This window comes from Bacillus rossius, chromosome 1 (assembly GCF_032445375.1).
Source record: "Bacillus rossius redtenbacheri isolate Brsri chromosome 1, Brsri_v3, whole genome shotgun sequence".
In the NCBI taxonomy this organism is placed as follows: Eukaryota; Metazoa; Arthropoda; class Insecta; order Phasmatodea; family Bacillidae; genus Bacillus; species Bacillus rossius.
The window spans coordinates 38802340-38828592 of NC_086330.1; the positions used below are offsets into that span (position 1 = coordinate 38802340).

Below are 26253 nucleotides of genomic sequence, written 5' to 3' on the forward strand. Positions count from 1 at the left end.
GTTGAACCTTACAATCTTTAGGCATACGCTGGTCGCGGCGGTAGGGACCCGCCTGCGCCTGACGCCATCACGACTTAAGGGATTTTTTGGCCACAGGGCAGCACAATAGGGTTTGAGTTTAATATTGTGCACCGTCCCACAGGCCATATTCGCATGAAAATATTGTTCTTTCATGTATGTATTATTAATTAAATGAATTGTGTAAATCAGATTTGTTTAACTATGCTATGTGAGTATATTTTTTATTATTTGAGATCATACCCACTACTTACTATTCTCAATTAATATCATTTGTTTAATAAAATATACTAATAATTTATTCATATATACCTAATAAGCAAGAAGTTTCACTTTTGTTGCGCGTGGACTTCACACACACATTTTTTTTTAATATTTATCTTTTTCCATTATCGTGGTTTCTCGTGACATATATCATAATCAGCAATGGCATATGTCCAAAATAACATCCAACTAAGTAACATTCAACTGTTTACTGTAATTTGTTTTGCATAGAATTATTAGGGCAGTCTCAGTACGAGGAAAGGAAGTCTGTATTAACAAATTGTCGATTTCGGTAGAACATTTTTATTACAAAATTAGTTCACATACATTCATTAATTATAAATTATGTAATATTATACTGTAGGTAAACGAAGTACAACAAGATTACTCTAAACTGTACAATTTAATAAAAGTTTTGATATAACTATATACAAAAAAAAAAAACATACAAACGATACAAATCTGAATGTCAGATTTATGGAAGTCGATAATTTGTTTGCAGCTAGTCAGTTAAATAACAGACTTTGCAAAATTTGCGATAACCGTGTTAAGAAATTGGCCGGTAATCATTTCCAAATATTGTTGTCATTAATAGTAAGTTGCTACGACAACGGCGAGGTAGCGCTCCGAGGTCCTGTCTGCAGCACTCCCAGGCAGCAAGGGCTCTAGTAGGGACCGCCCGCCCCCCGGCCGTAGCCGGCCAGGGGCTCCTCGTAGCGGATCATGGGGCGGAAGCCCGCCTGGTCGGCCTCGTACTCCACGATCTGCTTGCGGCCGTCGGGCAGCAGCACGTTGTACGAGCCCCAGGCGGCGTCCCCCTGCCTGCTCTCCAGGTGGCCGAACTCGCTGCCCGACTCGGCGTCCTGCACTTCGTACGAGAACTGGTAGTTGGCCGGCTCCTGGGAACAACAATGGCCCATCGCTCACTGCAACAACATTGCTGGTGTACCATAAAATCAATCATTGAAATATATTTCTTCAAATATAGACATAACTCAATATTTATGACTTTTTGCAGCAGTATAGCAGTAAAATCGAGCGTGAGGAAACGGGTTGGGATTCTGGTTCAGCTATTATGATTTAAGTTTCCCAAAGATTCACGAAAACAACTCCCGACAAATACTAAGGTGGTTCCTTACTCTATGTCATGACCGTTTACTTCCTGAATATCCCGGCCTCGTGTATTCCATTGTAACTCTCTCTTCAAGTTTCCTTGCTGTCGACAAGATGTAAAACACCAAGTTGATTAATTTAGGTGATTCACGTACTGTCGGTTTCTGATCCAAATCCTTATCACAGATACCAGAAACTACGAGTTTGTTTCACCAGTCACAAGCATTCGCTTAGAGATCAAACATATTTAGGTATTCCGTTCGAGCCACCTCTCCTGGCAACTCTTTTTCGATGTTTTGGGATTGAATTTGTTCCCGATAATATTAAGGCCTATCTGAGAGCATAGTGTTCTGGTGTCTGCATTACCACTCTGTGGCATTTGAGTATGAATTCGGATTCAAGAGTACCAGGATATCAGCATACTATTGAAGATATCTCCAAGAGAGGTTGCCAAAAAAAAGTTAGTTTTACTTAAAGTTATAACTAAAGTACTTAATCTCAAATTGAAAGCAGAATATAGGTTTGATGACTCTAACCACTCAAGTATCAGCTCTAAGATTAATTCTAGAGTTATCTCTAAGTAGTTCATCAAAAATTTATATTTCCTAAGCTTTACCATATCAAGGCAACATGCATCATAACTAATAACTAACTTTAAATGAATAATTATATGTTGATCCAAAAAGTAAAACTTAAAAAAAACTATCTTATAATACAAATTTTTGTAGTAAGACAATAAAATCTGACACTGATATATGGCACGTTACTCAGTACAAAATAAAATGGTGTATTTTTGACGTGACAACGTCTAATAAATCGATGAACGCCAGCTGCACGCACGAAAAAGGATGACACATTGACCCGTTACGCACATTGTCCCGTTACGCACATTGTCCCGTTACGCTCTGTCCCGTTACGCTCTGTCCCGTTACGCTCATTGTACTCTTGTGCTCCATCTATATCTCTTCTACTCGATTGGAACAACCATCGATTTGACTTTTTCGAGGCACATTAAACTTGAAACACTCCCATTCGTTTCCTACTTTTCCTATCATCGTCCTATCCTTAACAGACTAACACAGATTGGAAGAAGTTAAATAGCAAACATGTATAAAAGTTATAGTTAAAATAATCTGTTCGTTAAAGTAATAACCATATTTGAATTAATGAGTGCAAATAAAAGTAAATGTATCAATTAAATTGTAGATTTCATTTCACTCCTTCTTTTTATCCACATAAAATAGTGCTAATTCAATAAAAATGATTCAATTTTATTCATAAAAGTGTGCAATAATTTAATCAATGTTTTGTTATGACGTCGCGTTAAACTATCGTCCGTAAACCGACTTTACAGACAACCAATTTTTTTTCTCTGATTAATAAAAATTCCAATATATAATTTCCTCTGATAATTTACAAAATGATTATTTTAAATAAGTTAAGAATAAATTTATTTAAAACTTTATTAATTTAATGAACTGTAAAATAATGTCTGATTTCTGTAAATTAAATCTGCAGCCTACACATAGACTGTGCACGTTTAGAAGCAACACATTATAGTTGTACTCACAGACATGTCGTCTTCGGCAGGGTTGTATCTAGTGTATCCAGGGACTCCATACACGGGCGAAGGAGCCATATATTCCGCAGCAGGAGCACCGTACGTGGATGCCGGGGCAGCACTGAAGATGGCATTGGTTAGGGCATTAGCCGGGGTGCCATAGGAGCGCGAGAGACCTCCAGCCCTGGAGAGAGACTTGCTGGAACCTCTGGAGAAGCTGGAAGTCGAACTGGAGGCCGCGGCAGGAGCTCCGTAGGTGGAGGAAGGGGAGGAGTAGGCGCTAGCAGGGGCGCCGTAGGTGGAGGAAGGGGAGGAGTATGCGCTAGCAGGGGCGCCGTAGGTGGAGGAAGGGGAGGAGTACGCGCTAGCAGGGGCGCCGTAGGTGGAGGATAGCGCAGCTGGGGGCGGGGCGAAGGAGTCCTCCCTGGCGGTGGCGTAGTTGCCTGCAGACGGCAAGTACTGGTTGACTGGGGGCTCGGGTCGGGCCAAGGCAATAGAAGCCACGGCGAGTACAATCGGGATGCACACCTGCACAAAGGCAAACATTGTGAAATGATGAGTCAACATGACGATGTAGCTTCAATTATGAATCCTCTGATAACATTCGATTTGATAGTTATTTAAAACATATGTAAAATAGTAAAACTAAAACCACCCAACATTTGTTTAAAATAAGACTATATGCAAGTGTCTTAACAAGCAGTTCCTTCTGTGTGCTATCCTTATCAGTTATTACATTTTGATCAAATGAGTGGAAACGGTAAATATCTATTAAATTTTGAATACCTTGTATTAACAACGAAAATTGATTCAAAACTGCTATATGTACAAAAACATTTTTATCAAATTAAATTCAAATAAGGATATCTTTATCTAGTAATAGGTTTCGAAAAGATATCATGTTAATAATTAATAATAGTTTGTATATGTTTCTATATAAATGTAATTTTACCTGAGAAATGAATTATCCAAAAAAATATGATTTGTTTTATCAACGTATGGCTTAATAAATATTTTTTTCTTATTTGTTTAAAGCCATTTAAATTAATGTCCTTACTAACTGTGCCTAAATAAGCATTTAGATTTATTCAAAGATTTAATGCTTTATTTTAATGCAATTTTTGGAAACCAATATAAATTACAAGTAATTCTCCTCGACCTAGCCTATGTTAAAATTACAGTACTATATCAATAATTGCTCAATTGCAAAGTCTTATAAATGGTCACATTATGTGAAACTTACCCATACATTTTTCGTTCATGTATGGCTTAATAAGGTTAAGGAGAGAAATTAATAATTTAAAAAAAGCCACATGGGCCTTAAGTACTTCACCAAGACGCCGGGCCTCATAGTACCTTCATGGTTGCTGCAGCGGCGGTGCAGGTTCCAGAAGAAGCTGCTCCAGCGAGTGATGCCTGTGGCTCCGGTCACTGCTCATTTATACCAGAGCGCGGCCCGACCCTTTCGCCAGCCACAGCCCCCCTGCCCCCCGCCACTAGCGGCAGGGGGGCTGCCCGTGTGCCGGCCTTGGTCGAGCCTGGAGGGCCACACCCACCCAGGGACGAGCTCCGAGGCTGCCAGGCGCCCGCTCAGCAATCCCATCTTCCAAGAACCTGCAGTGTAACTGCCACGTACACGCCGCGACACGAACGTTCACATAACGCTTTGCGATTTCGGCGAGGAGCAAGGTCAGGCCCGCAACTAACGTGCTTATTTGCAATCCTGGTGAGCACAAACAGCTAAGCCTAAAACGTAGGCAAAAAAAGTGGTGTACTTGAACTATAAAGCTTTTTAACGAACTTTACCTCTGTCCTAAAATTTTTTCCAAAATAAACAGTTCTTACATAACATTTGGCGACGATGTGGCGAAAGTCATGGAGTAGCTAACCGTTAGGAGATGAGTCACAGCTGAAGTAACATTTTACTTTACCTTTGCGGAAATGGTGCTTGACCACGTCAATGTGAATTAAATTGAATATAGTCCTTTAAATCTCCTTCTGAAATATTTTGGGTTTCCCGTTAACACGGCACAGACCATCAGCTGCATAAAAAGTGGCTTCCCGCAGTATCCATGTGGTTTATAATGCATTTATGTTCGTCGCCTGGTAAAAATAATGGTTGATTTCGTGTACTTGTCTACAGAAAAGCGTGACGTAACGCGGCTTCGAACAAACTGCATGCAGACGCAGCAATCCGAAATCAATCCCGGTTTGAGGCTGTGATCGATCAACCGACTTCCACTATATGAACTTTGTCGTCCTTGGGATCATTGTAAATCGAGACCGTATGTTTTTAGACACTTATCATTACGTTTGTTCATGGTTATGAACTATACAGAAAAGAAAAAAACTATTTAATGGCGTTATTATTTACGTTACTAACAAAATTTATTTCAAATATTCAAAATGATAAACGAGGTGTTAGAGAAGAGGTTTGAATGGAAGAGAATTGAACTAACAGTAATTATTTTGGAAACTAGGTATATTGCGCTTTCCAGATTCGATTTTCTAGTTCGAGTGGTCAAAAAATTTTCAATTTTAATTAACAAATTCTACGAGTCAGAAAATTTATAGTGTTTTACAACAAACTTTCAGCAACAAGATATGTTCAGAATTTATTTTAAACTGACATTAGAAATTTAAATTTAAACTGGCAAAGTGTATTTGTTTTCAATCCAGTCTTTGTTGAAAGGGGATAAATGTTAAATTCGTAATATGTGTTTTAGCTTTTACTGTTAAGGTATGAAAAATATTGCGAATTTAAAGTCTATTAATTTCTTTGATGCTATCACATTTTTAAAGATATTGCTGACTAAATCATTTACATTTATAGTAAAGTGCAAGTAGAATAATTGTTTTCACAAATAGTCGTATATATTTAGAATATATTGAAATAGGATTTTTTGCTAATTTTAATTAAAAATTTTTAGGTAAAAATTAACTATACTATACATATATAATCAATTTACGACACATGTAAGTTATAAAAAGTGGGCTAAACACCCTAAAATTTAGTAGAAAGCATTTTTGATCAATTTGATATTTTTGGATGTATTGATAATGATCTATAGGTGTCGGTATTTTTTTTTGCAAAGAGGCATGTTTGCAAGAAATGGCTTCTTCCTTGTAATTGGCGGCTGTCTGCAAAGAAGCCATTTTCTAATTTTACGAAGCCATTCAGGACGTGTCTGCTTCCGCACAGAATTATTACTATTCGTGTGCCGACAGTAGCCAGTTCTCTGAAAGAAACTCAACCAATCACGAAACACAGACCATGATACAGTATGTATACACAAAACTTGTATCTAAATATTTTAGCAAAAAAAAAATCACATGGCCCTAAAAATGTGGCTATCCAGAGAAACAGTTCCAAAACTTTACTTAAATTAGTATTTATTGCGAACATATTAAAAAAGAGGGTTAAACAACGAAGTTCATGAAAATTGGTAAACTATAATTTATTGTTAAATTATTTTTTTATAAAATAGTAAAAAAAAACTGTTAAAATCATATATAAATTATTTTCGTTTTCATTGTAGACGACGGAAAATCAAGCGAGTTTTGGTTGTATTTTTTTCTCGATGCTACGAGTATTTATGTATGTATTAAAATTATGTCCTTTAGATCTAAGGTAAAAGTCAACCAAAGAGTATGAAGTTCATTTTAATTTATAATACATTTAAATATTACTAAATAATAATTTTCATTTTAATAACTTCATAACAATAATATAGCACATTTAAAAAATAAATATTTAAAATGTCGGATAAAACCTAGGTTCTAGTTATTTTCGTAGCCCCAAAATTCGGGGAACAACGCACAAACAATGCAAAAAATATTCCAAATCCTTAAACATTACTTTCCCTATCCCGCCTGCGATAATTAGTCTAAGTCCAATTTTCAACTTTGGGGGTTCCTCTCCCCCTGATTGTATAGGGATTTTTCCTCCCTGATTATTACTAGGGCTTCTATAGACCATTAATGCAATCAAATCCATGGATACTTTGGTCCCGTGGGGAGGGGGGGGTTGTTTATCCCCCCTTCCTTTGCCCATTTCCTTCGTACGAGTTCGAATTACGAGCGAAACTTTCGTTCTTGAATAATGAGTAAGCTATGATTCTTCATAAAATACATTATTTCAAGCCTTCTAGGTAATCGATTTCATTGAAATTACATATCAGGCTTTTCTGGCGTCTTTAATTGACTGTGGTATAGTTGGTCACGACTAGTTTGATGAAACCACAATATTTCTTGTGCAAAAAATTGACAAGTAAGTATGAAATAATAAATAAAACATTAATTTAAATCAGAATCTAAAAGAACAAGTAAAATCGACTAGTAACAAAAAAATAGAATAAAGGAAATAATTGTTTAAATGTAGATCAGGCCTAACTAAGAAATCTTGGTATGCACACAAAAAAGCATCGGTAACAACACACGAGCTAAATTAAAGCACACAATAATTGTAAATGTAGTCCACGGTAGTTTCACTATCATAAAGTTTAATTTAGCACACCAATATGTTTGGTATGTACCATAATGTTTTACGAAAATGTCGGTACATGGGCTTATCTGGCTTCACGTGAGTCCGTCTTCTTTGTACCACATTTACGTTCATCGAATTCCGTTCCAGTTTCTCTAAATTACTCCTTCCAATTGAGCTAAGATGTTTACACATAAAACAAATGAAATTAGTTTATGCTTTCAAAGGGGGTTGCAAAAGCAATCCACAACCATCACGCCAGATGTAGTCACGGATATGTCGGTGCTGTCTGAGCGGGCGTGCAGGCAGCGGCGCTCACCCGTACTTGATCAATCCTCGCACACGAACGAAGATTACATCACGTCATGTGCTGAGCTGCGTCGGGAGACGACGACGAATATTTTAACTACGCAGTGCACCTTACAGGTCGCCCCAACACCTCCAGGCTAGAGTCCCAGTCCCGACGCAACAGCGAGGACTGCGCCATACATCTGTAGCAGCTGTTCGTGACATTGCCATGCTCGGTGGAAGATGTATGACATGGCAGCGCACGCTGAAAACAGTGACTTGACCGTGAACAACCACCAAGATGACGAGATGCAGTACGCACGCTCTCTGCGAAAAGCGGACGGTAATCGCGTGATGCAGCGAAATTGCAAGAACACGTGTCTTTTACGTTGCTAAGGGCTTCTCAGTGATTAGCGGTAGCCATGCACGCTTTTTCTTCACCTCCACGGCGAAGCTCTAGCCAACTGCTGTATAAGAGGTTAGGGGAATTAATTCCCGATCAAGCATGTACGCATGTATGTCGCAAGCCAACCCCTAACTTACATTCCGGCATAAACTCAGGTACCTAAATAACACTCTTAAAATAAATATTATAAATTGAAAATGCTAAACTGTAAACGAAATTTAAAACTAAACAGAGGTTAAAAAAAATGTCCACTTTTATAAGAACACTCCCATTTAGCATGATGTTAATGATGGTTACAACTATTACTAGCGCCATTAGTTCGCAGGCCACCTCGAGCTTCTCTAAGCCGACGGAGAACGAAGGTAAATTGCCAGACCTATATATATATATATATATATATATATATATATATAACCGTGGTGTTGTTAAATATTTTAACAGCGGAATTTCCAAAAACGTTGTACTAGCAATAATTCCTCCCTATTCATGTGTTCTCTACGAGATATGGAAATTTGTGTTAAATGCAGTTTTACATTTAAGTATTTTTTTTTGGATAGTTAAATATATGGTTTTCTAAATCTAAAATTGAAGAGGAAGTGGTGCAAAAATTATATATATTTATCTTTTGTTGTAATAAAAAAACATTTTGTACAAGGAAATAATTTTGTAATATCTTATGATTGATGTGAGATGACAAAAATGGTCACAGAACCAAATCAGTCTATAAGAAACAATCCTGTAGTTCAAAAGTATATTTCGACGATTGAAATTAATTGTGATAAACTTATTGAAGGATGAGTGAACTATTAAATATATGTTCTACAAGACTATACTGAATAATTCCGTGATATTTCAAGAATAAATTTATTATTTTATTTATTGGATTTTAATAATATAATATAAAATTTGAATCATCGCATGAATTTGTAAGAACGGAATATAGCTTCGGTAGTATAGTTCACGGCAAGAGACGATATAAACTACTATCCTACAAGTGAACTAAATTGAATAATCCTAGAAAATTAAGATTAGTGGCGTGGTTTAGAAGAATAACTACAATTTCAAGACATTCAGCACATTAGTTAAGAAAGGAAACGACTTCGTGTGACCATCACGAGAGCCATCTACAGCCGAATCCAACCTCGTACTCCGTTTTGGATCGTGGTTCGTGACGAGCTGTACGATAAATCGATTATTCTTCAGGAGCGTTGAATAGTTCTGCTCGATATCAAAATGCTAAAGGTACCGTCAGTTTCTTAAAGGTAAATATTGCACCACTGTCCTGATGTACAAGCAAAATTAAATTAATCTGTTTTATTTCTAATGAATTTGTAATTTTTTTTAACTTCTTGGTTGAATCAAATCATTTGATACCAATCGCTGCAAACTGATTTAAATAACTATTTAACTTGACGAGATTAATCTATTCTTACATGTTGAATCATACACTGTTTAATTTAACTGTACATATGAATTTGAGTAATTTAGACCAAGTTCAGCTCTTCAAGCATTGATTGAGCTAAGCTAAAGCATGCAATGATATTTTTTAGAAAACAAGTTATAGAAGAAGTAAGTATATTTTGAAATTAACAATTGAAGGATTATATATTTGCGATTACATTTTTGGTACTGATATAAACGTGCAGCGCTTGGAATCATTAGTATTTCTGACATTAGCTATAAATATTTACAACCTAATACGTTGTATTTTCTGTCGGAAATCCCCTCGTGCAATATTAAATGGAAAATACGTTGCTCACGAAATAACACTAAAAAACTTAACTAACGAGCAATATCGCATCTAAATTATTTGAGATAATTTTTCATGTTTCTTTAAAATAAGGCTCCCATTCTGAGTACTGTACGTTGAAATTTAGTGTGATTGTCCTCACAGATAATTGTGGAAATTGATTTTATCATTTTTTTAAGAACAAACACTTTAGTTTGGTACATTATTATGTTTGAAATACACTAATCAAACACCATAGTTAATAACAAGGTAGATTTATCGAACAACGTTTAGTGTGCCGTTTCATGTTTCGGCACTCGTAAAATAGTAAAAATATTTTTGTTTTCTGTACCTAATAATTATTTTATATTGAGTCTTATAATGTTTACTTGTGTTTAATTACATTTTAAACTTAATTTAGTTTTTTTTAATTTAATTTTATTAATGATATTTACTTTAAATTTTTTTATTATATTCCATTAAGCACACAATTCTATTTTTCGTTTGGCTTCAGTCAAAACCTTCCATTTGTTCGCCGGATGTTCTGTGCTAGCCTAAGAGTTTTTAGTAACGCCCGCCTGTCCGCCGTGTCCCGGCGTGCTGTCCACGTGATTGTCAGCAGTTGCTTGCAGTTTCTCCTCGCTTCTTCACGTGATTTCATATAAAAAATCTGTACTCTAGACCATTTTTTTTCCTAGAGCATTTTTTTTAGTACCGTCCACGAAACCTGGTGGCAGTTCGGTAAGCTTCCGATGCTCCATTGTTTTAGAATTACTTACCCGTTTCGTCCGTTGTTCTCGGCATTCGCCAAGATGGCTCCAGTCAGTGATGGTGGTTGATTAATGTACCTTTTTGCACCATATATATATTTTTTTGGTAGACATCTCACGTAGAAGTGGTGTTTTTATTTGGTTCTACAAGATGACGTAAAGTCAGTGTAAATTTCTTCAGCCTCCGATTTCGGTAAGTCACGAGAAAGCATGAGAGAGAGTGAGAGTATTTTTTGTTGTTGCCTTTTTTTTTTATTTAATTTTTGTTTCTCTGCAACCTTATGTTGCAGGAGGTTAACGTTTTGGATCCTCTTCAAGTTCTTTACGTTTGGGTTATTCTTTAACCTACCTTCAAACATTTTGTATTGAATCTACGTCCTGTCGGCCCGGGAAGCACGGTTCTGCGCCGGCTGCTGTACAAGTTTTCGTCTTGAACATGTCACGGATATTTATCATCTTCAGCTAAGTCCGTTCTTTTTTTAATGAATTATTATTATTGTTTGTCGTCCAAACGTTTCGTCACCTAACGCTTACAAAAGAAAAAGACTTTCGTCGCCTAATGTTGGGCAAAAGATTTTAATTACCTAATGTTTCCAAAAAAGGACTTTAATTACTTAAATGAAGTATTTTTGTAATATGTTTTGTTTTGTTCCTGAAGAAGTTTTTAATCTACATGTAAAGTTATAGACTCAATTAGTAGAATCCTAATTATGGATATAACATGATATTTAAATTTATTATAAAAACTAAATAACTAATATAAAGTAATTTTTAACATTATTAGCCTGTAATTTGGGTGCACCCTAGGTTTACTATTGATAACAAACATTCCATTTTAATGATAATTTTATGACTTTTGTTTACCTCTTCAGATGAGTCATTGTTTTTTTGTTTAGTTTAAATGTATTTTCTAACTAAATATATCACCACTAATAGATGAAGATACGTATGTTGTTGTCATTTACTAAACTAAGTTCCTCTGGACTTACGTAATTATAATTGATGAGGTGTATTCTGTTGTGAAGCTGGTTTACCCTGACACGTTTCCAGTCAAGCATTTTACTTACATAAACAAATAATTTTATAATATCAATATTTATTTCATTATAATTTGGTAGCAGTAACAAGTCAAATCAAAATCATATAATAATAAAAACAAACAACCAGTTGTCACAATTTGGTAGCAGGAGCCTGGTTACTTTCTACGAGTCTATAGATAATATTATTATTTTGAAAGAAATAAGTTTTATGATGTGAGTTAATTGTTTTTTTAATGTTTGATATGTTCTATTAGCCTACAAGCAAAAATTCATTATAATATATATTGACTTTATTTTTATTGATAATTGAAGCTTAAATGAGTTTTTTTAAGTTATTGTTTTCCATATATATATTCGTGTAAAGGTGACGAAACGACTCGTTAATGATGTTTTAATTAATTCAGTAGTATGTGGTACGAGTGCTTTGTCTTGCATGTTGAAGTGCTTTGGTGCAGGTGTTTATCTTGAGGCGTCGCCAAGGTCGCGTCACGTCTTCGCACACGTCTTTTTTTATTCTTGTCAGTCTATGTTGCGTTTCAGTCGCTAATGTAATGAGTTAATCGAGTACGTTCATTATTTAAATTATGAGTTTTAGAACGATTGTTTGTATCTTGCGTTTAACACAGTAATATAACAGATTTTTCCTAGTGCTTCTCTCGTGACTTATTGTATCGGTGTTATTCCCAACTATTATGTGGATTTTAATATTGTTTTTTAAAAGAATTACAAGGTATGGTAGAGCCTCTTATTTTTCTCTCCAGTGCATATGTTGAGAGTTGTCATTTTTTTTATCTGTCTTGATACGTCGTTTTGTTTACAGTAAGCCATTTATTTAATAGGGGAACTATAATTATTTAATAGCTAATATTAAGTTAATGTGTGATTTTGTCTTCGTTCAATATGAATTTACTTTCGTTGTTTGAACTCCTGGAGTTTGTTTATAGAAAATTTCCCAGCCAAGATGGAGTCTTTCGCAGCACAGTGCTGCCAACTTTGAAGGTAGTACTTTCATACTGACCCAATGTTGTGGTGTGTTTACTTCTGACATTAGTAGTTCTCGGTTCTTATTTGTCATTTTCATTTTTTTTGTCTTGACTTTGTTATCCAGGTTAGGCATTTTCTTAAAATAGTGGTTCTTCTTTTCGTGTTTTAGTAAATCATGAGTATATATATATTTTTTTTGGAGGGTTTCATATTTGTAGTTAGCCTACCTAGTATGTTATTTAGGAGTTAAGGTGTGGAGAGTTATTTTGTTTTAACACTTTATTCCTGCTTTCAGTTGAAGATCCACCATTCGGGTCCACTGTTAGCGAATTAGTGTCTTTAGGGTCCTTGACTCAGTTGATCGTGGACTGATCAACCACGTGTCCTAGTCTTTGAGTCCCTCGTAACTTTTGTACTCGAGTCATAAATAAATAAAAAACCATGGTACTAGTTTTTAAGTTGTTGCAACATTTAATTTTTTTTAATATATTATTTCTGGGGAACAAGTCTGGTTATAGGGTTTTCCTAGTTGGAATTTTCATGTGGTTAGTAGTTTGCATTTGGGGTATGTATTTTCGTACAAGTTATTTTGCTATCATCTTCATGTTTGGTTTTCATGAGTTTTTTTTTTGTGTCCATTTCACATAATTTAGGGTTTGGTGTAACAACTAGATTAATTTCAACACTGATATATTTTGTTTTAGTTAACCATGTAAGATTGAGGTTAAGTTTGGTAATTGTCGTTTAATTTGTCGCAAGTTATTTTAGAGTTTTAAAATTTTTTATTCCTTTTAACCTATAAATTGTTATAATTTCATAATTTGCATATTCTTTATTAATATAATTCTAAATGATATTTCAATTTTATAAGATTGTAGGTTTTGTTCGTGAGAGAACTGTTTAAGCATTATTTCTCGTTTTCATAATAATTCCATGTTTCTGATTTTTTTTTGCAGATTGCCATATGTTGAAAAGTCTGTGGTTTCTTCAGTAATATTTAATTGAGGTGATGTTTGTTTACTTTTGTGTATCATCATTTGGGGCACGTTTTTCATAATCTAACCATGATAGGTATATTTTCTTGTCTTGTTGCCATCATTTAATAAGTTCTTTTTATAGCAGGTTGTTTTAATAATATCTTATGTTGTTTCCTTGCCCATGTTTTGTTGTAGGTCATCTTGGGTATGTATTTTATCTAATTTCTTTTCAGAGACATTTTGCCGTTTTCCTAATATGTTCATTTAATGTGTGTTCTAGTGCTTTTCATTGCACAAGTTAATAATTGAGGTAATGAAGTTGTCATATAAGTATTTAATTTCCAGTAAACTTATCTTTGAATCAAGTATTTGAGTAATTATTTTTTCAGGTTGTGTTTGATCTTCATTTGAATTTTTTTCTTGAGCCTATTAATTTTTTTATTTTTATTTTCATTATTTTGTTTTGTTTTGTTTTAATTATTTTGTTTCAGTGAGATGCAGTAAAAGGTCAGTGGTTGTCTTGTTAGAATTTTGTCGTTTCTCTTTTTAATTTTTTTTAAGCACTTATAAAGTTTTATAGTTTTGATACTATGTATGTATACAATTTTGTACTGTGGGAGTAAGAGACTTCCATACGATATTTGGGTTGTGTTATAATTGTGTTGTCGACTTTGGTCAAGTTTAGCCAGAGAGCAAACTTTTTATTTTAGGCAGGTCCTCTGAGCCAGAGCCAGTGAGCCAGTGCCAAGTCCTGTTGAGAAGTGTTTAGGCTTCACCAGCACTTTTCATTTTTTGCAGGCCTCAGTCATTTTTTTATAAAACCATATACCTGCCATGGAAGATCCAATCACTCATTTTTAATAATAGTTTAAATTTAGATTAATATATTTTGTGATTTTATTTGTTTTTAAATAATAATTAATATTTTTTTTGGGTGCTAACTTTGATTCAGTGCTTTTCTATGTTGTTTGTCTTGCTAGTGTCATCTTTTAAAATAACATTTTAATATATCCATTTTGTTTCTTGTCTTGTCATCCAAAACATATTTTTTTTTTTTAAATTTCTGTTTTATAGGTCATGTGTGTGTTAGTTCATGTGGGGATGTGGTGCGTTGTGTGTTTACACAGCTTTCCACACGATACAGCCATTGCACATGTGTTCCACACATTACACCGTGTAGTGTCATCAACTTAATCATTTTTTCAATTTTTTTGTTTTGCAAGTTTTTTTGGTTTTGAATTTAGATGTTCCTTCTTGTTTTGCTTTGTGTACTAGGGTTGTTGCTGTATGACATCTCTCCGGTGGGGTGTCTGCTGCATGGAGTTTGCTAGGGTGGTTGCAGCTTCGGCTCGGTGTTGCTGCGACTAACCGTTTCAGCCATCTCTGGTGAATTTCGTGTAGTGGAGTTCTGCTTGGTGGGATTATCGTATAGTGACACATTTCTCATTCTAAGGTATGGTTTCAACTGATTTCTTCTCAACAATTTTTTCTTTTAATACATTGCAGGCAGTTCTTTTTTATTAGTCACTTAACCTTTGCTGAATCAACTTTATTCATGTTATATTTTTTGTTAGTGGTCAAGCTTGCTTTTGCAGGTGCTAAATTATCTCTTGAGTGTCTAAGGTATGGGACTTAGTCATTCACCTTTGGACGACCGTTTTATTTTTTTTTTATTTTCAATTTTGTGTTGTCGCTGAATAAGCATTTTAAAGATGTTGGTTTTCCTTTTGTTTGGGCTCATGTTTATCTTCATGTGTTGTTTGAGCTGCAGTCTTCAGAGCGGTATCATAAGATCAGGATTTTAGTGACCAGGATTTAAGTAGGGGTAGAGAATCCCCAATTTTGTTAATATGGAGGAGGTAGAAGACCCCCCATTTAGCTGAATAAGTAGGAGGTAAAGAGTCCCCACTATTCTGAATAAGCCGACGGGCATTTTTTTATATGAGGTATGGTCCTCTTTTAAATATATAGTATGTAACTGGTTGTCCTGGGTACTTGTACCACCATTCTGTCCTGTTTGTTCTACAATCACACATAAAAAAGTTTCGGTATTTTGGTAGTCTGATCTTCGATTAATTTACACTTTAGCTTTGAGATTTTTCTCTCGCAGGTATGTGAGCATCCTACGTTCAGCTAATTGATGTTGATGTCGAGACCAAGTTTTCTATAATTTTCTTGAGCGAGCATTTAAGTATTTTTTTTATGATGCAGGGGTGAGTAGTCCCCATTTTGATGTAGAGGTGTATATTCCTCATTGAGTATTGAGTTTCTAAGGATAATATTCTATTGTTTCTCAGTAATTAACTGGGTTTTATGCTCGTGTCTGTGCTGTTAGTTTTTTTTAGCAGTATAATGATTTATTTTTGATTTCTATGTTGAATATAGACTTTTATTTTTGACATCATTAATGCTTATGTCTCTTTTTTTTGGGGTAAATTGAATTGTTTTTGATTGCAACTTTTAAATATTTTTTTTTTTAAAGACGGTAGCGTCTGTTTTGAGGGGAGGAGTGTGTGCCGTTTCATGTTTCGGCACTCGTAAAATAGTAAAAATATTTTTGTTTTCTGTACCTAATAATTATTTTATATTGAGTCTTATAATGTTTACTTGTGTTTAATTACATTTTAAACTTAATTTAGTTTTTTTTAATTTAATTTTATTAATGATATTTACTTTAAATTTTTTTATTATATTCCACATTAAGCACACAATTCTATTTTTCGTTTGGCTTCAGTCAAAACCTTCCATTTGTTCGCCGGATGTTCTGTGCTAGCCTAAGAGTTTTTAGTAACGCCCGCCTGTCCGCCGTGTCCCGGCGTGCTGTCCACGTGATTGTCAGCAGTTGCTTGCAGTTTCTCCTCGCTTCTTCACGTGATTTCATATAAAAAATCTGTACTCTAGACCATTTTTTTTCCTAGAACATTTTTTTTAGTACCGTCCACGCAACCTGGTGGCAGTTCGGTAAGCTTCCGATGCTCCATTGTTTTAGAATTACTTACCCGTTTCGTCCGTTGTTCTCGGCATTCGCCAAGATGGCTCCAGTCAGTGATGGTGGTTGATTAATGTACCTTTTTGCACCATATATATTTTTTTTTGGTAGACATCTCACGTAGAAGTGGTGTTTTTATTTGGTTCTACAAGATGACGTAAAGTCAGTGTAAATTTCTTCAGCCTCCGATTTCGGTAAGTCACGAGAAAGCATGAGAGAGAGTGAGAGTATTTTTTGTTGTTGCCTTTTTTTTTATTTAATTTTTGTTTCTCTGCAACCTTATGTTGCAGGAGGTTAACGTTTTGGATCCTCTTCAAGTTCTTTACGTTTGGGTTATTCTTTAACCTACCTTCAAACATTTTGTATTGAATCTACGTCCTGTCGGCCCGGGAAGCACGGTTCTGCGCCGGCTGCTGTACAAGTTTTCGTCTTGAACATGTCACGGATATTTATCATCTTCAGCTAAGTCCGTTCTTTTTTTAATGAATTATTATTATTGTTTGTCATCCAAACGTTTCGTCACCTAACGCTTACAAAAGAAAAAGACTTTCGTCGCCTAATGTTGGGCAAAAGATTTTAATTACCTAATGTTTCCAAAAAAGGACTTTAATTACTTAAATGAAGTATTTTTGTAAAATGTTTTGTTTTGTTCCTGAAGAAGTTTTTAATCTACATGTAAAGTTATAGACTCAATTAGTAAAATCCTAATTATGGATATAACATGATATTTAAATTTATTATAAAAACTAAATAACTAATATAAAGTAATTTTTAACATTATTAGCCTGTAATTTGGGTGCACCCTAGGTTTACTATTGATAACAAACATTCCATTTTAATGATAATTTTATGACTTTTGTTTACCTCTTCAGATGAGTCATTGTTTTTTTGTTTAGTTTAAATGTATTTTCTAACTAAATATATCACCACTAATAGATGAAGATACGTATGTTGTTGTCATTTACTAAACTAAGTTCCTCTGGACTTACGTAATTATAATTGATGAGGTGTATTCTGTTGTGAAGCTGGTTTACCCTGACACGTTTCCAGTCAAGCATTTTACTTACATAAACAAATAATTTTATAATATCAATATTTATTTCATTATAATTTGGTAGCAGTAACAAGTCAAATCAAAATCATATAATAATAAAAACAAACAACCAGTTGTCACATTAGGCATATAGAGTTGTGTCACTACAGTATTTATTTTCATAGTAGTGATAGAGCCAGAGTAAACTGAACACACACTTCAAGACTTCAGATTAATCATGTTAGCATAAAGAGTGAGGCATGAAATTCCTCACTATAATTTCTCATTAGAATATACTTTTATGATATTATATCAAATATCTTGATCAGATATTCTAACAAAATGAAAAATTTGATTACAAAACTCTTGTTTAACACTTGTTTATATGAAATATTATATATAGATTTTATTACTACACTGAAGCTCGCTATGTGTCATCACATAAAAAAAAATATTGGAAATCGAGTGTTAGCTCCAAAAATTGGCCAACATTCATAAAAATGGTCTGTGTTATTTTCCATTCGTGTATGAAATTTCAAGAATATTATTTAGTGTTAGATCCATCAAACTATGAATATGTTTTAAAATTAATTTGGTTAATAAGTTAGAAAATGTTTTCTTATCTTTAAAGTCACTTGTAAATGTAGGTGCATACATATTACATTATTGCAAGCAGACTTAAAAGTAGATCAGCAGCACTTACCTTTACACAAACCTAGCTTTTGTATTTATTTCCTGTAAAATATAATTTTTATTTATAAATTATGAAAAAAATCATAATTAAAAATATTATTTTACTTTCATGTGGTGAAATTTAATACGTTCTCCTTTGGATCCAAATACCCAGAAATCGTTTCATCTGCTTCTTTTTACACTGAAAATGTATAAACATTTTTATTGCAAATTCTAACAATGGAGGTAACCTTCTATCACTAAATACAAGTTTTACCCAGAATTTGAAATTTTAAAGATATTGCCACTGCAGTTACACGAGCAAGCGACGAACTTTTGTGAACTTCCTAAATACTCGGGAGGGTCTTATGATTATGTACGTGAGTTGTAGGCTTCCAGCGCACATGACTCTCTGCGGTTGTGTACGCGGTAATCAGATAGAGTCTGTAACCGTAGCAGCGCATACCTCCACCTGCGCATGCGCTCAAGGATGTCCGATACTTCCGATCAGCACAATCATTTCATAACCTACAATGTTTTCAGTATTATACTTAAACAATATTAATCTTTATACAAAATGTATTCAAGAAGAATTTCACTATCACAAAGCTTCATTTGGCACACCAATACGTTTTGTATGTCCCCTAATGTTTACGAAAGTTACTACATGAGGGTTTAAGTTGCTAAACGTGGGCCCGCCATCTTTGTCCCACATTTCTGTTCACTGACTTGCGTTCCATTTTCATGAAATTCCACCTAGAAAATTACGTATGCCTAGAGCTAAGATGTTTACACATAAAAAAATAAAAAAAAAATGCGAGAAAAGGTTTTTATTAAGAATTTTAGTTTACTACATATCTACTTCACTTTCCTTCACAATAGCCATTAAATTATAAGTACTTTTAGTAACGCTACACGAGTTTCTTTAACTCCTCTGCACAGAAGTTCGCCGCCTGGGATCGCAGGCGAGTCATGTGCCAGGAAGGGCAGCTACTCGCAGTGCGAATTCTGCCGCCCTCTGTTACTTCAACCTGTCCAAAACACCAAGGAGGCACAGAGGTCAACAGTGAAAGCATGGGAACGGGCTCAATGGTGCCTTGTTAGACATGTAGTAAAATCATGAGAACCTTGAGCCGACTGGGGAGGCCATATTACACAGGATAAAATAGTTAAATATTAGGTTACTAGTCATAAAATTAATATAGACAGTGGTTTTAGTTAAATAAATCAACAATATCGTTTCTCTGTTCCTTATATTTTCTTTTCTTTTAATTCTTTTAATTTAAATAATAACAATAACAAGGTTAATATCAAATGATAAGTATACAGTCATACTGATAGTTAAAATAAATGTTACGGTAAGGGGCCCCTTTAGATACTTAAGTTAAACACATTGATTTTGATGTTATGAATTACATAGGTTGAGTCAAAAAAATTAATTAATCCAAAACAATGCCGAAAATGCTAGGTTAAAAATTTCTCTTTAGATATGTGGTGGCTCATGGTTGCTCTTCTGCATGCAGAAAGTAACAAAGAAGACAATCTTTCCTGATTAGACGAGCTGCATCAGGACCTGAGGAGCACCCTGACTCAGGTGACGAAGAAGTTGTGTGCCACGAAGTAATCACGCCCATGGCCATCCACGTCTTCCGCACGCACACACTTGTGGTGTACGGAGAAGAAATTAAGACATTGATGTCAACAGATTAAGAAACGGCTGAAGCTAGGAACAGGTACATCATGGCCGACATGCTTAAAAAAAAGACGTATTATTTAGTGCTACTGAAGAAGACCATAAAGTTGAGACATGAAAGACTGCAAATGTAAAACAAAGAGTTACACTATAGTGCGGTTTCCCAAATCAACATTCATCATGGACAAAATTAAAATCATTTTGTTGTAAAACTAATATAGGAATTTTAACACTTTTATAAATATAAATTATGCTGAACATGTTGGTCACAAAAAGATTTACAAATTCATGAATAAAAAATTATGGCTCCCAGTTTTCTATACAAAATAAAGTAAAAACAATAACTATAAAATAGAGTAAGTGAGTATGCGCACTACCAAATTTGTGCAATGGCACAGAATGAGTGAGTCGGGAAGACCGCTCACAAGGGCATTGGCTCTTAGCATCCCAAGCCCCGAGACGATCAATTAGTCAATGACATCTTCTCGAGTAACACGCCAGGCAGGCTTGAAAATGTCACTTGGGGTTGCCGACGAGCAGCCATGCCTGCCGGGCGCATGACTCGCGAAGATGCCATCGGCTTGATCGTCTCGGGGCCTTGGATGCTACGAGTCAATGCCCCTGTGTACCGGCTTCCCGCTTTACTCGTCTGCACTGCGAGAAGTCGCGCTTTCTGACGCGTGACTCGCCTGCCCGCTTCGGCGATCCGAGAGACTGGCTGCTGTTTGCTGGACTGTGTTTGAAGATGTTGCCGCGGCCGCTTTGTGAGTGGCTACGGCCGGTCAGGTGACGTCGAGGAACTCAAGACTGCCGTTGTCAACTGGTTTAATTCTCAGGCGGCGAACTTGTATATAAACGGATTAAAGAAACTCGTGCAGCGTGGAGAATAGTGCTTAGAACTGAGTGCCGTTTATGTAGGAAAGTGAAGTATAGGTATATTAACTCAAACTGTCAATAGAAAACATATTTTGCAAGTTTATTTTTGATTACCAAATAAACCTTTCTTTATTAATACCCCTTTTACTAGAAAAATGTATGTCTAGTTCTACAGATAATATTAAATCATTTATTTATTTTTAATTTATCTATTAATTCAACACATATGTTTCATGAAAATTTTTATTAATTCGGCTCGAATAGAGAAAATTGTTATTGAGAACAAGAGAATAATATTATATCTATGATTATTTTCCTTTGTCTTACAAAAGTAAAAGTGAATCTTTATAAGTAATGTTCTCAATTTTACTATTTAAAATATACTCAAGTGAATCAACACATATAAAAATATCTGTTTTAAAACATCAAATATTATATTATTTATTTTAAAGCATTATATATCAGTTTTTGTTTACAAAATAATACTAAGTGCTACATATAATTTTTAAATATAGAAACAACAAAGAACATTGTAAAATTGGGATTAGGTTAATCATTAAATTTTATTAGTTTATTAATGTAAGTGAATTTTTATAAAAAAACTTAATAAATACACACCCATACTTTATAAAAAAAAATAGGCAGTTATCGTTTGCTGTAACTGACCCCTTCCCCAGAAACCAGAACACCATGCGTGGCAGGGTTCAAGTGAGTATCCTTGTAGTAGCATGTGACTAAAAAAATACCAACTATCCAGCTGCAAACTGCTGCCATTCATTCAACTACCATCGAAACGTACACTACAGGTAAGTTTAGACTTAAGCCGTGGGCCGTCGTGGCAGACCTGATAACACTTTCACTTTAGGATGCTAACTGCAAATTTTGATTGTTTTCTCTTACTCCAGAAATCTATACCAGTCTAGCATCCATGCAACGGAAGGGTCAACACAAACAAAGGCAAACATAAGTTTAGCAAATTTTATTTTTAAAAAAATGTCTCACGAATACAAAAGGAAAAAAAAATCATTTATAGTACTATACCAAGCAGACATATAAATTACACAACCATTTACAAATCACAAAAATGCGGTCTACGCAGAACTTGAATAAGAAAAAAACACGAATAAATCTGAATATCAGATATATAAATAAATATATATTTTTAAATGTAGAGTGGCAAAAGAAAGTGCTGAAATTATATAAATTATACATTTTTAAAATTATTGTTTTGTGGCATGTGCATTAATAAATATTAAATAATGTATCAGGAAACTAAGAAACAAAACATACAAACTTATTATAAGTAATTATTTGTAGATTCTTATATATTTATAACTTAATTATGTCAATTCTTTACGATAAAAAGATAATATTTGAATTTACTGTTTGTGGAAAAAGAAAGGAAAGTTAATGTGGCAAGAATTCGTAGTTGTATATCTAGCTCGATATTCGCCGTGCCCGCAGCTCGGCAGCAAGGGCTCTAGTAGGGACCGCCCGCCCCCCGGCCGTAGCCGGCCAGGGGCTCCTCGTAGCGGATCATGGGGCGGAAGCCCGCCTGGTCGGCCTCGTACTCCACGATCTGCTTGCGGCCGTCGGGCAGCAGCACGTTGTACGAGCCCCAGGTGGCGTCCCCCTGCCTGCTCTCCAGGTGGCCGAACTCGCTGCCCGACTCGGCGTCCTGCACTCCGTACGAGAACTGGTAGTTGGCCGGCTCCTGGGAACAACAACAGCCCATCGCTCACTGCAACATTACTGCTTGTTATGTAACAACACTTTGTTTCAGCCAGTTTTAAGATTCGACTAATTTCATGGTGTTCTGGTATCTGCATAATATTGCAGTGGTAGTTGAACATGAATTAAGATTGTAACCTAACAGGATTTCTACATACTCTTCACCATGTTGGAAAAACGATGAAAAAAACTGAAATAGGCTAGTCTCAATTCAGAGCCAAAATATGTTTAATAACTCCAGCCAATAAAGTTTAAGAAATAAAAATTATTAAAATGTAAACTCTCATTAGTGAATATAAAAATTTATGTTTTAAAAGTTTTGTCATATAAATGCAACACACATCAAACAGAATTTTTTTTAAATATAAAACATATAATTTGAATGATAAGTAAACCTATAAAAAGTTTTACAATAATGTCATTTATTTTAAGGTTCAAATATATGTGTCCACAAAATAAAAAAATTTTTAGATATATTTTTTTATAGGTTTTGGGAGACATCAGTTTTTAATCCTTAAATAATAAACCCACCCAATAGTAATAAGTTATAGACTTAATTAATTTCAAACAATAATTTATTTAAAATGTTGTCTAAAATAATTCAATGTGTAATGAAGTTGTCTATTTGTAAACTCATCCTATAGCCTACACAAAGACTGTGCACGTTAAGAAGAAACACATCAAGTTGTACTCACAGACAGATCGTCTTCAGCAGGGTTGTATCTAGCATATCCAGGGACTCCATACACGGGCAAGGGCACCGCATACTGGGCAGCAGGTGCGCCGTACGTGGACGCTAGAGCATTGCTGTAGATGACATTGGTTCTGGTGACAGCTGGGGCACCATAGGAACGCGAGAGACCTCCAGCCCTGGAGAGAGACTTGCTGGAACCTCTGGAGAAGCTGGAAGTCGACCTGGAGGCCGCGGCAGGAGTACCGTAGGTGGAGGAAGGAGAGGAGTACGCGCTAGCAGGGGCGCCATAGGTGGAGGAAGGAGAGGAGTACGCGCTAGCAGGGGCGCCGTAGGTGGAGGAAGGGGAGGAGTACGCGCTAGCAGGGGCGCCGTAGGTGGAGGAAGGGGAGGAGTACGCGCTAGCAGGGGCGCCGTAGGTGGAAGACAGCGCAGTTGGGGGCGGGGCGAAGGAGTCCTCCCTGGCAGTGGCGTAGTTGCCCGCAGGCGGCAAGTACTGGTTGACCGGGGGCTCGGGTCGGGCCGAGGCAATGGAAGCCACGGCGCACACGATAGCGACGCACAACTGCAAAAAGATGAACCATTGTGGATTAATAATTCCCAACAATGATATAGCTCGCATATGGCTACTCTCTAAATTTTGTTTCAATAAATTTAAAGGGAAAAATTATACTTACATACATTTTTTGTAAATATGCTATTTGAATGTTTCTCAACATAAATATTCAATGTATTCTTAATATATATTTGGAAAATTTACTGAAGTGAATGGAAAAATGATATCTTCTAATTAGCTACATGGTAACTACACAGGACTTTTATCAGTTATGATTCCTGAACCATCTCTGATATCTGTACAACAATTTTTTTTTAAAAAACTAAATTGAATTACTATTACAAGAAATAATTTATGTAATTGGGTATTGAAAAGGAAATAATTTTAAAGTATTAACCATTTTTTGGACAAATGTTTTTTCATAACTGCATATTTAACATTAGAAATGTACCATCAAATTAAATATGATTTATTCCTTATTTAAGTTGCATAAATTTTCTCTTATTTCTATAAAAATCTTGAGTAAAATAGGATACAATTTTCACTCGAAATGATTAATTTTGATTACAAATAGTTTTGTCTAACCCGACTGATCCTATAAAGTATGGCTAAAACCCGTGTGTGCTTAATTTCATAATTGTTTTTTATACTGCCATTGTTTGAAAAAAAGGAGACATTAATATCCATTCCCCACATAATAACCAGTCTCTTCATGTACAACCAATAAAGATTGTTCGATTGCAAATTCTTGTAAATGGTCACATTATATGAAGTTTATCCGTGCACATTTCATACATGTACAGCTTAATAAGTTAAAGAAGAGAAATTAATAGTCACACGGGCATAAAGCAGATGTATTAAAATGCACCGAATTGCTGGCCCTACAGTACCTTCATGGTTGCTGTAGCGGCGGTGCAGGTTCCAGAAGAAGCTGCTCTAGCGAGTGATGCCCACGGCTCCGGTCACTGCTCATTTATACCAGAGCGCGGCCCGACCCTTTCGCCAGCCACAGCCCCCCTCCCTCCCGCCCCCAGCAGCTCGGGGGCTGCCCGTGTGCCGGCCTTGGTCGAGCCTGGAGGGCCACACCCACCCAGGGACGAGCTCCGAGGCTGCCAGGCGCCCGCTCAGCAATCCCATCTTCCAAGAACCTGCAGCGTAACTGCCACGTACACACCGCGACACGAACGTAACGCGCACGTTCACATCCCGCTTTGCGTTTTCGGCGAGGAGCAAGGTCAGGCCGGCAACCGACGAGCTGATTTGCATTCCTCGTGAGCAGAGAAAGCAGCGCCTTAATAAAAAATAAGCTTGTGTAACCCAGTACACGTGATAGAAATGAAACTTATTTGGCATTTCAATCCTCGACTTGTAATTATAACATAAGGGGTAAAAGATAGAAATATAGAGAGAAAATAAATAATTTTTTTAAATAATGATTAATTAACAATAAATATTTCTCATGGTTGAAAAAAATAACATAAAAAAAACTGTTTGTGTTACTGTTTCTTCACACAATTATGCCATTTGGAACACGTCAATTCTCTGAACGAAATATGAAATTCATATAAGTTAGGGCTATCTGAACGGGAAATCCAGGGACTGTCTCAACACCACTATCTACGCTGCTGGTTAAACAAGGAAGAATGCGAGCGCGCTGTTAGTAGATATATAATTCAAGGGAATTCACAGCTGACTGTATAGAACACCTATATATATATTCAATGAAACAAACACATTGGCACATACTCGGTTTTATTCTTTCGTTCATCTATCTCTCTCGGCCATCTTTTTTTTTGGGTGGAGAGCCTATCATCGGACAATGAGGAGAACGAAAAATAGCCCAGCAACGTATATAGCATAAAGCTTTCTTTATATAGCTTTGGTCAGTTACCCATTCTTTGTCCTTTTTGCATCAAGAACGTTTCACAACAATTTTTCACGAAAACTTTGCATTATAATTCGGCCTTGAAATTTTACCCTCATCGGTCCCAAAGAACTTTCACTTCAAAAAGCCCAAAAAATAAACTCGTGTACTTGGATCATAAAGTGTTTCAAGAAACTCACTTCTGTTATCAAAACATGTTTTAAAAATAATCAGCACTTACATAAATTCTCGGGTAGGTATGGTAAAAAGTTTGAAACTTTTGGGAGATTTGAGTTGTGTCATATTCAAAGCAAATACTGTATTAGGTTTTATAGGAAAGTAGTAGAAAATCCGCGAGACAAGTGATGCTTATCGATCCTGGAGGCATCAGCTATAACTAGCGTTGAAAAAATTTTTGGTACAAGATTTTAATTTTTTTTCCTTTGAATTGATTCTTATTTTATATAAATAATTTTTAACATTTTAATACATTTTCACAATACGAAAAATACATA

General features: G+C 35.5%; 2 protein-coding genes across 2 annotated transcripts; both read right to left on the reverse strand.

Moving 5' to 3' along the window:
- Positions 1 to 569: 569 nt before the first annotated feature.
- Positions 570 to 4364, reverse strand: LOC134528355 (pro-resilin-like). The gene is made up of 3 exons (XM_063361918.1): positions 4313 to 4364; positions 2966 to 3484; positions 570 to 1181 (listed from the first exon to the last, which is right to left on the reverse strand). Exons 1-3 carry the CDS (start codon positions 4316 to 4318, stop codon positions 948 to 950), a joined length of 759 nt encoding a protein of 252 aa, XP_063217988.1. The 5' UTR covers positions 4319 to 4364; the 3' UTR covers positions 570 to 947.
- A 17496-nt stretch (positions 4365 to 21860) lies between these two features.
- Positions 21861 to 24816, reverse strand: LOC134528360 (pro-resilin-like). Its single transcript, XM_063361927.1, has 3 exons — positions 24765 to 24816; positions 23323 to 23883; positions 21861 to 22610 (listed from the first exon to the last, which is right to left on the reverse strand). Exons 1-3 carry the CDS (start codon positions 24768 to 24770, stop codon positions 22377 to 22379), a joined length of 801 nt encoding a protein of 266 aa, XP_063217997.1. The 5' UTR covers positions 24771 to 24816; the 3' UTR covers positions 21861 to 22376.
- Between the last annotated feature and the right edge of the window lie 1437 nt (positions 24817 to 26253).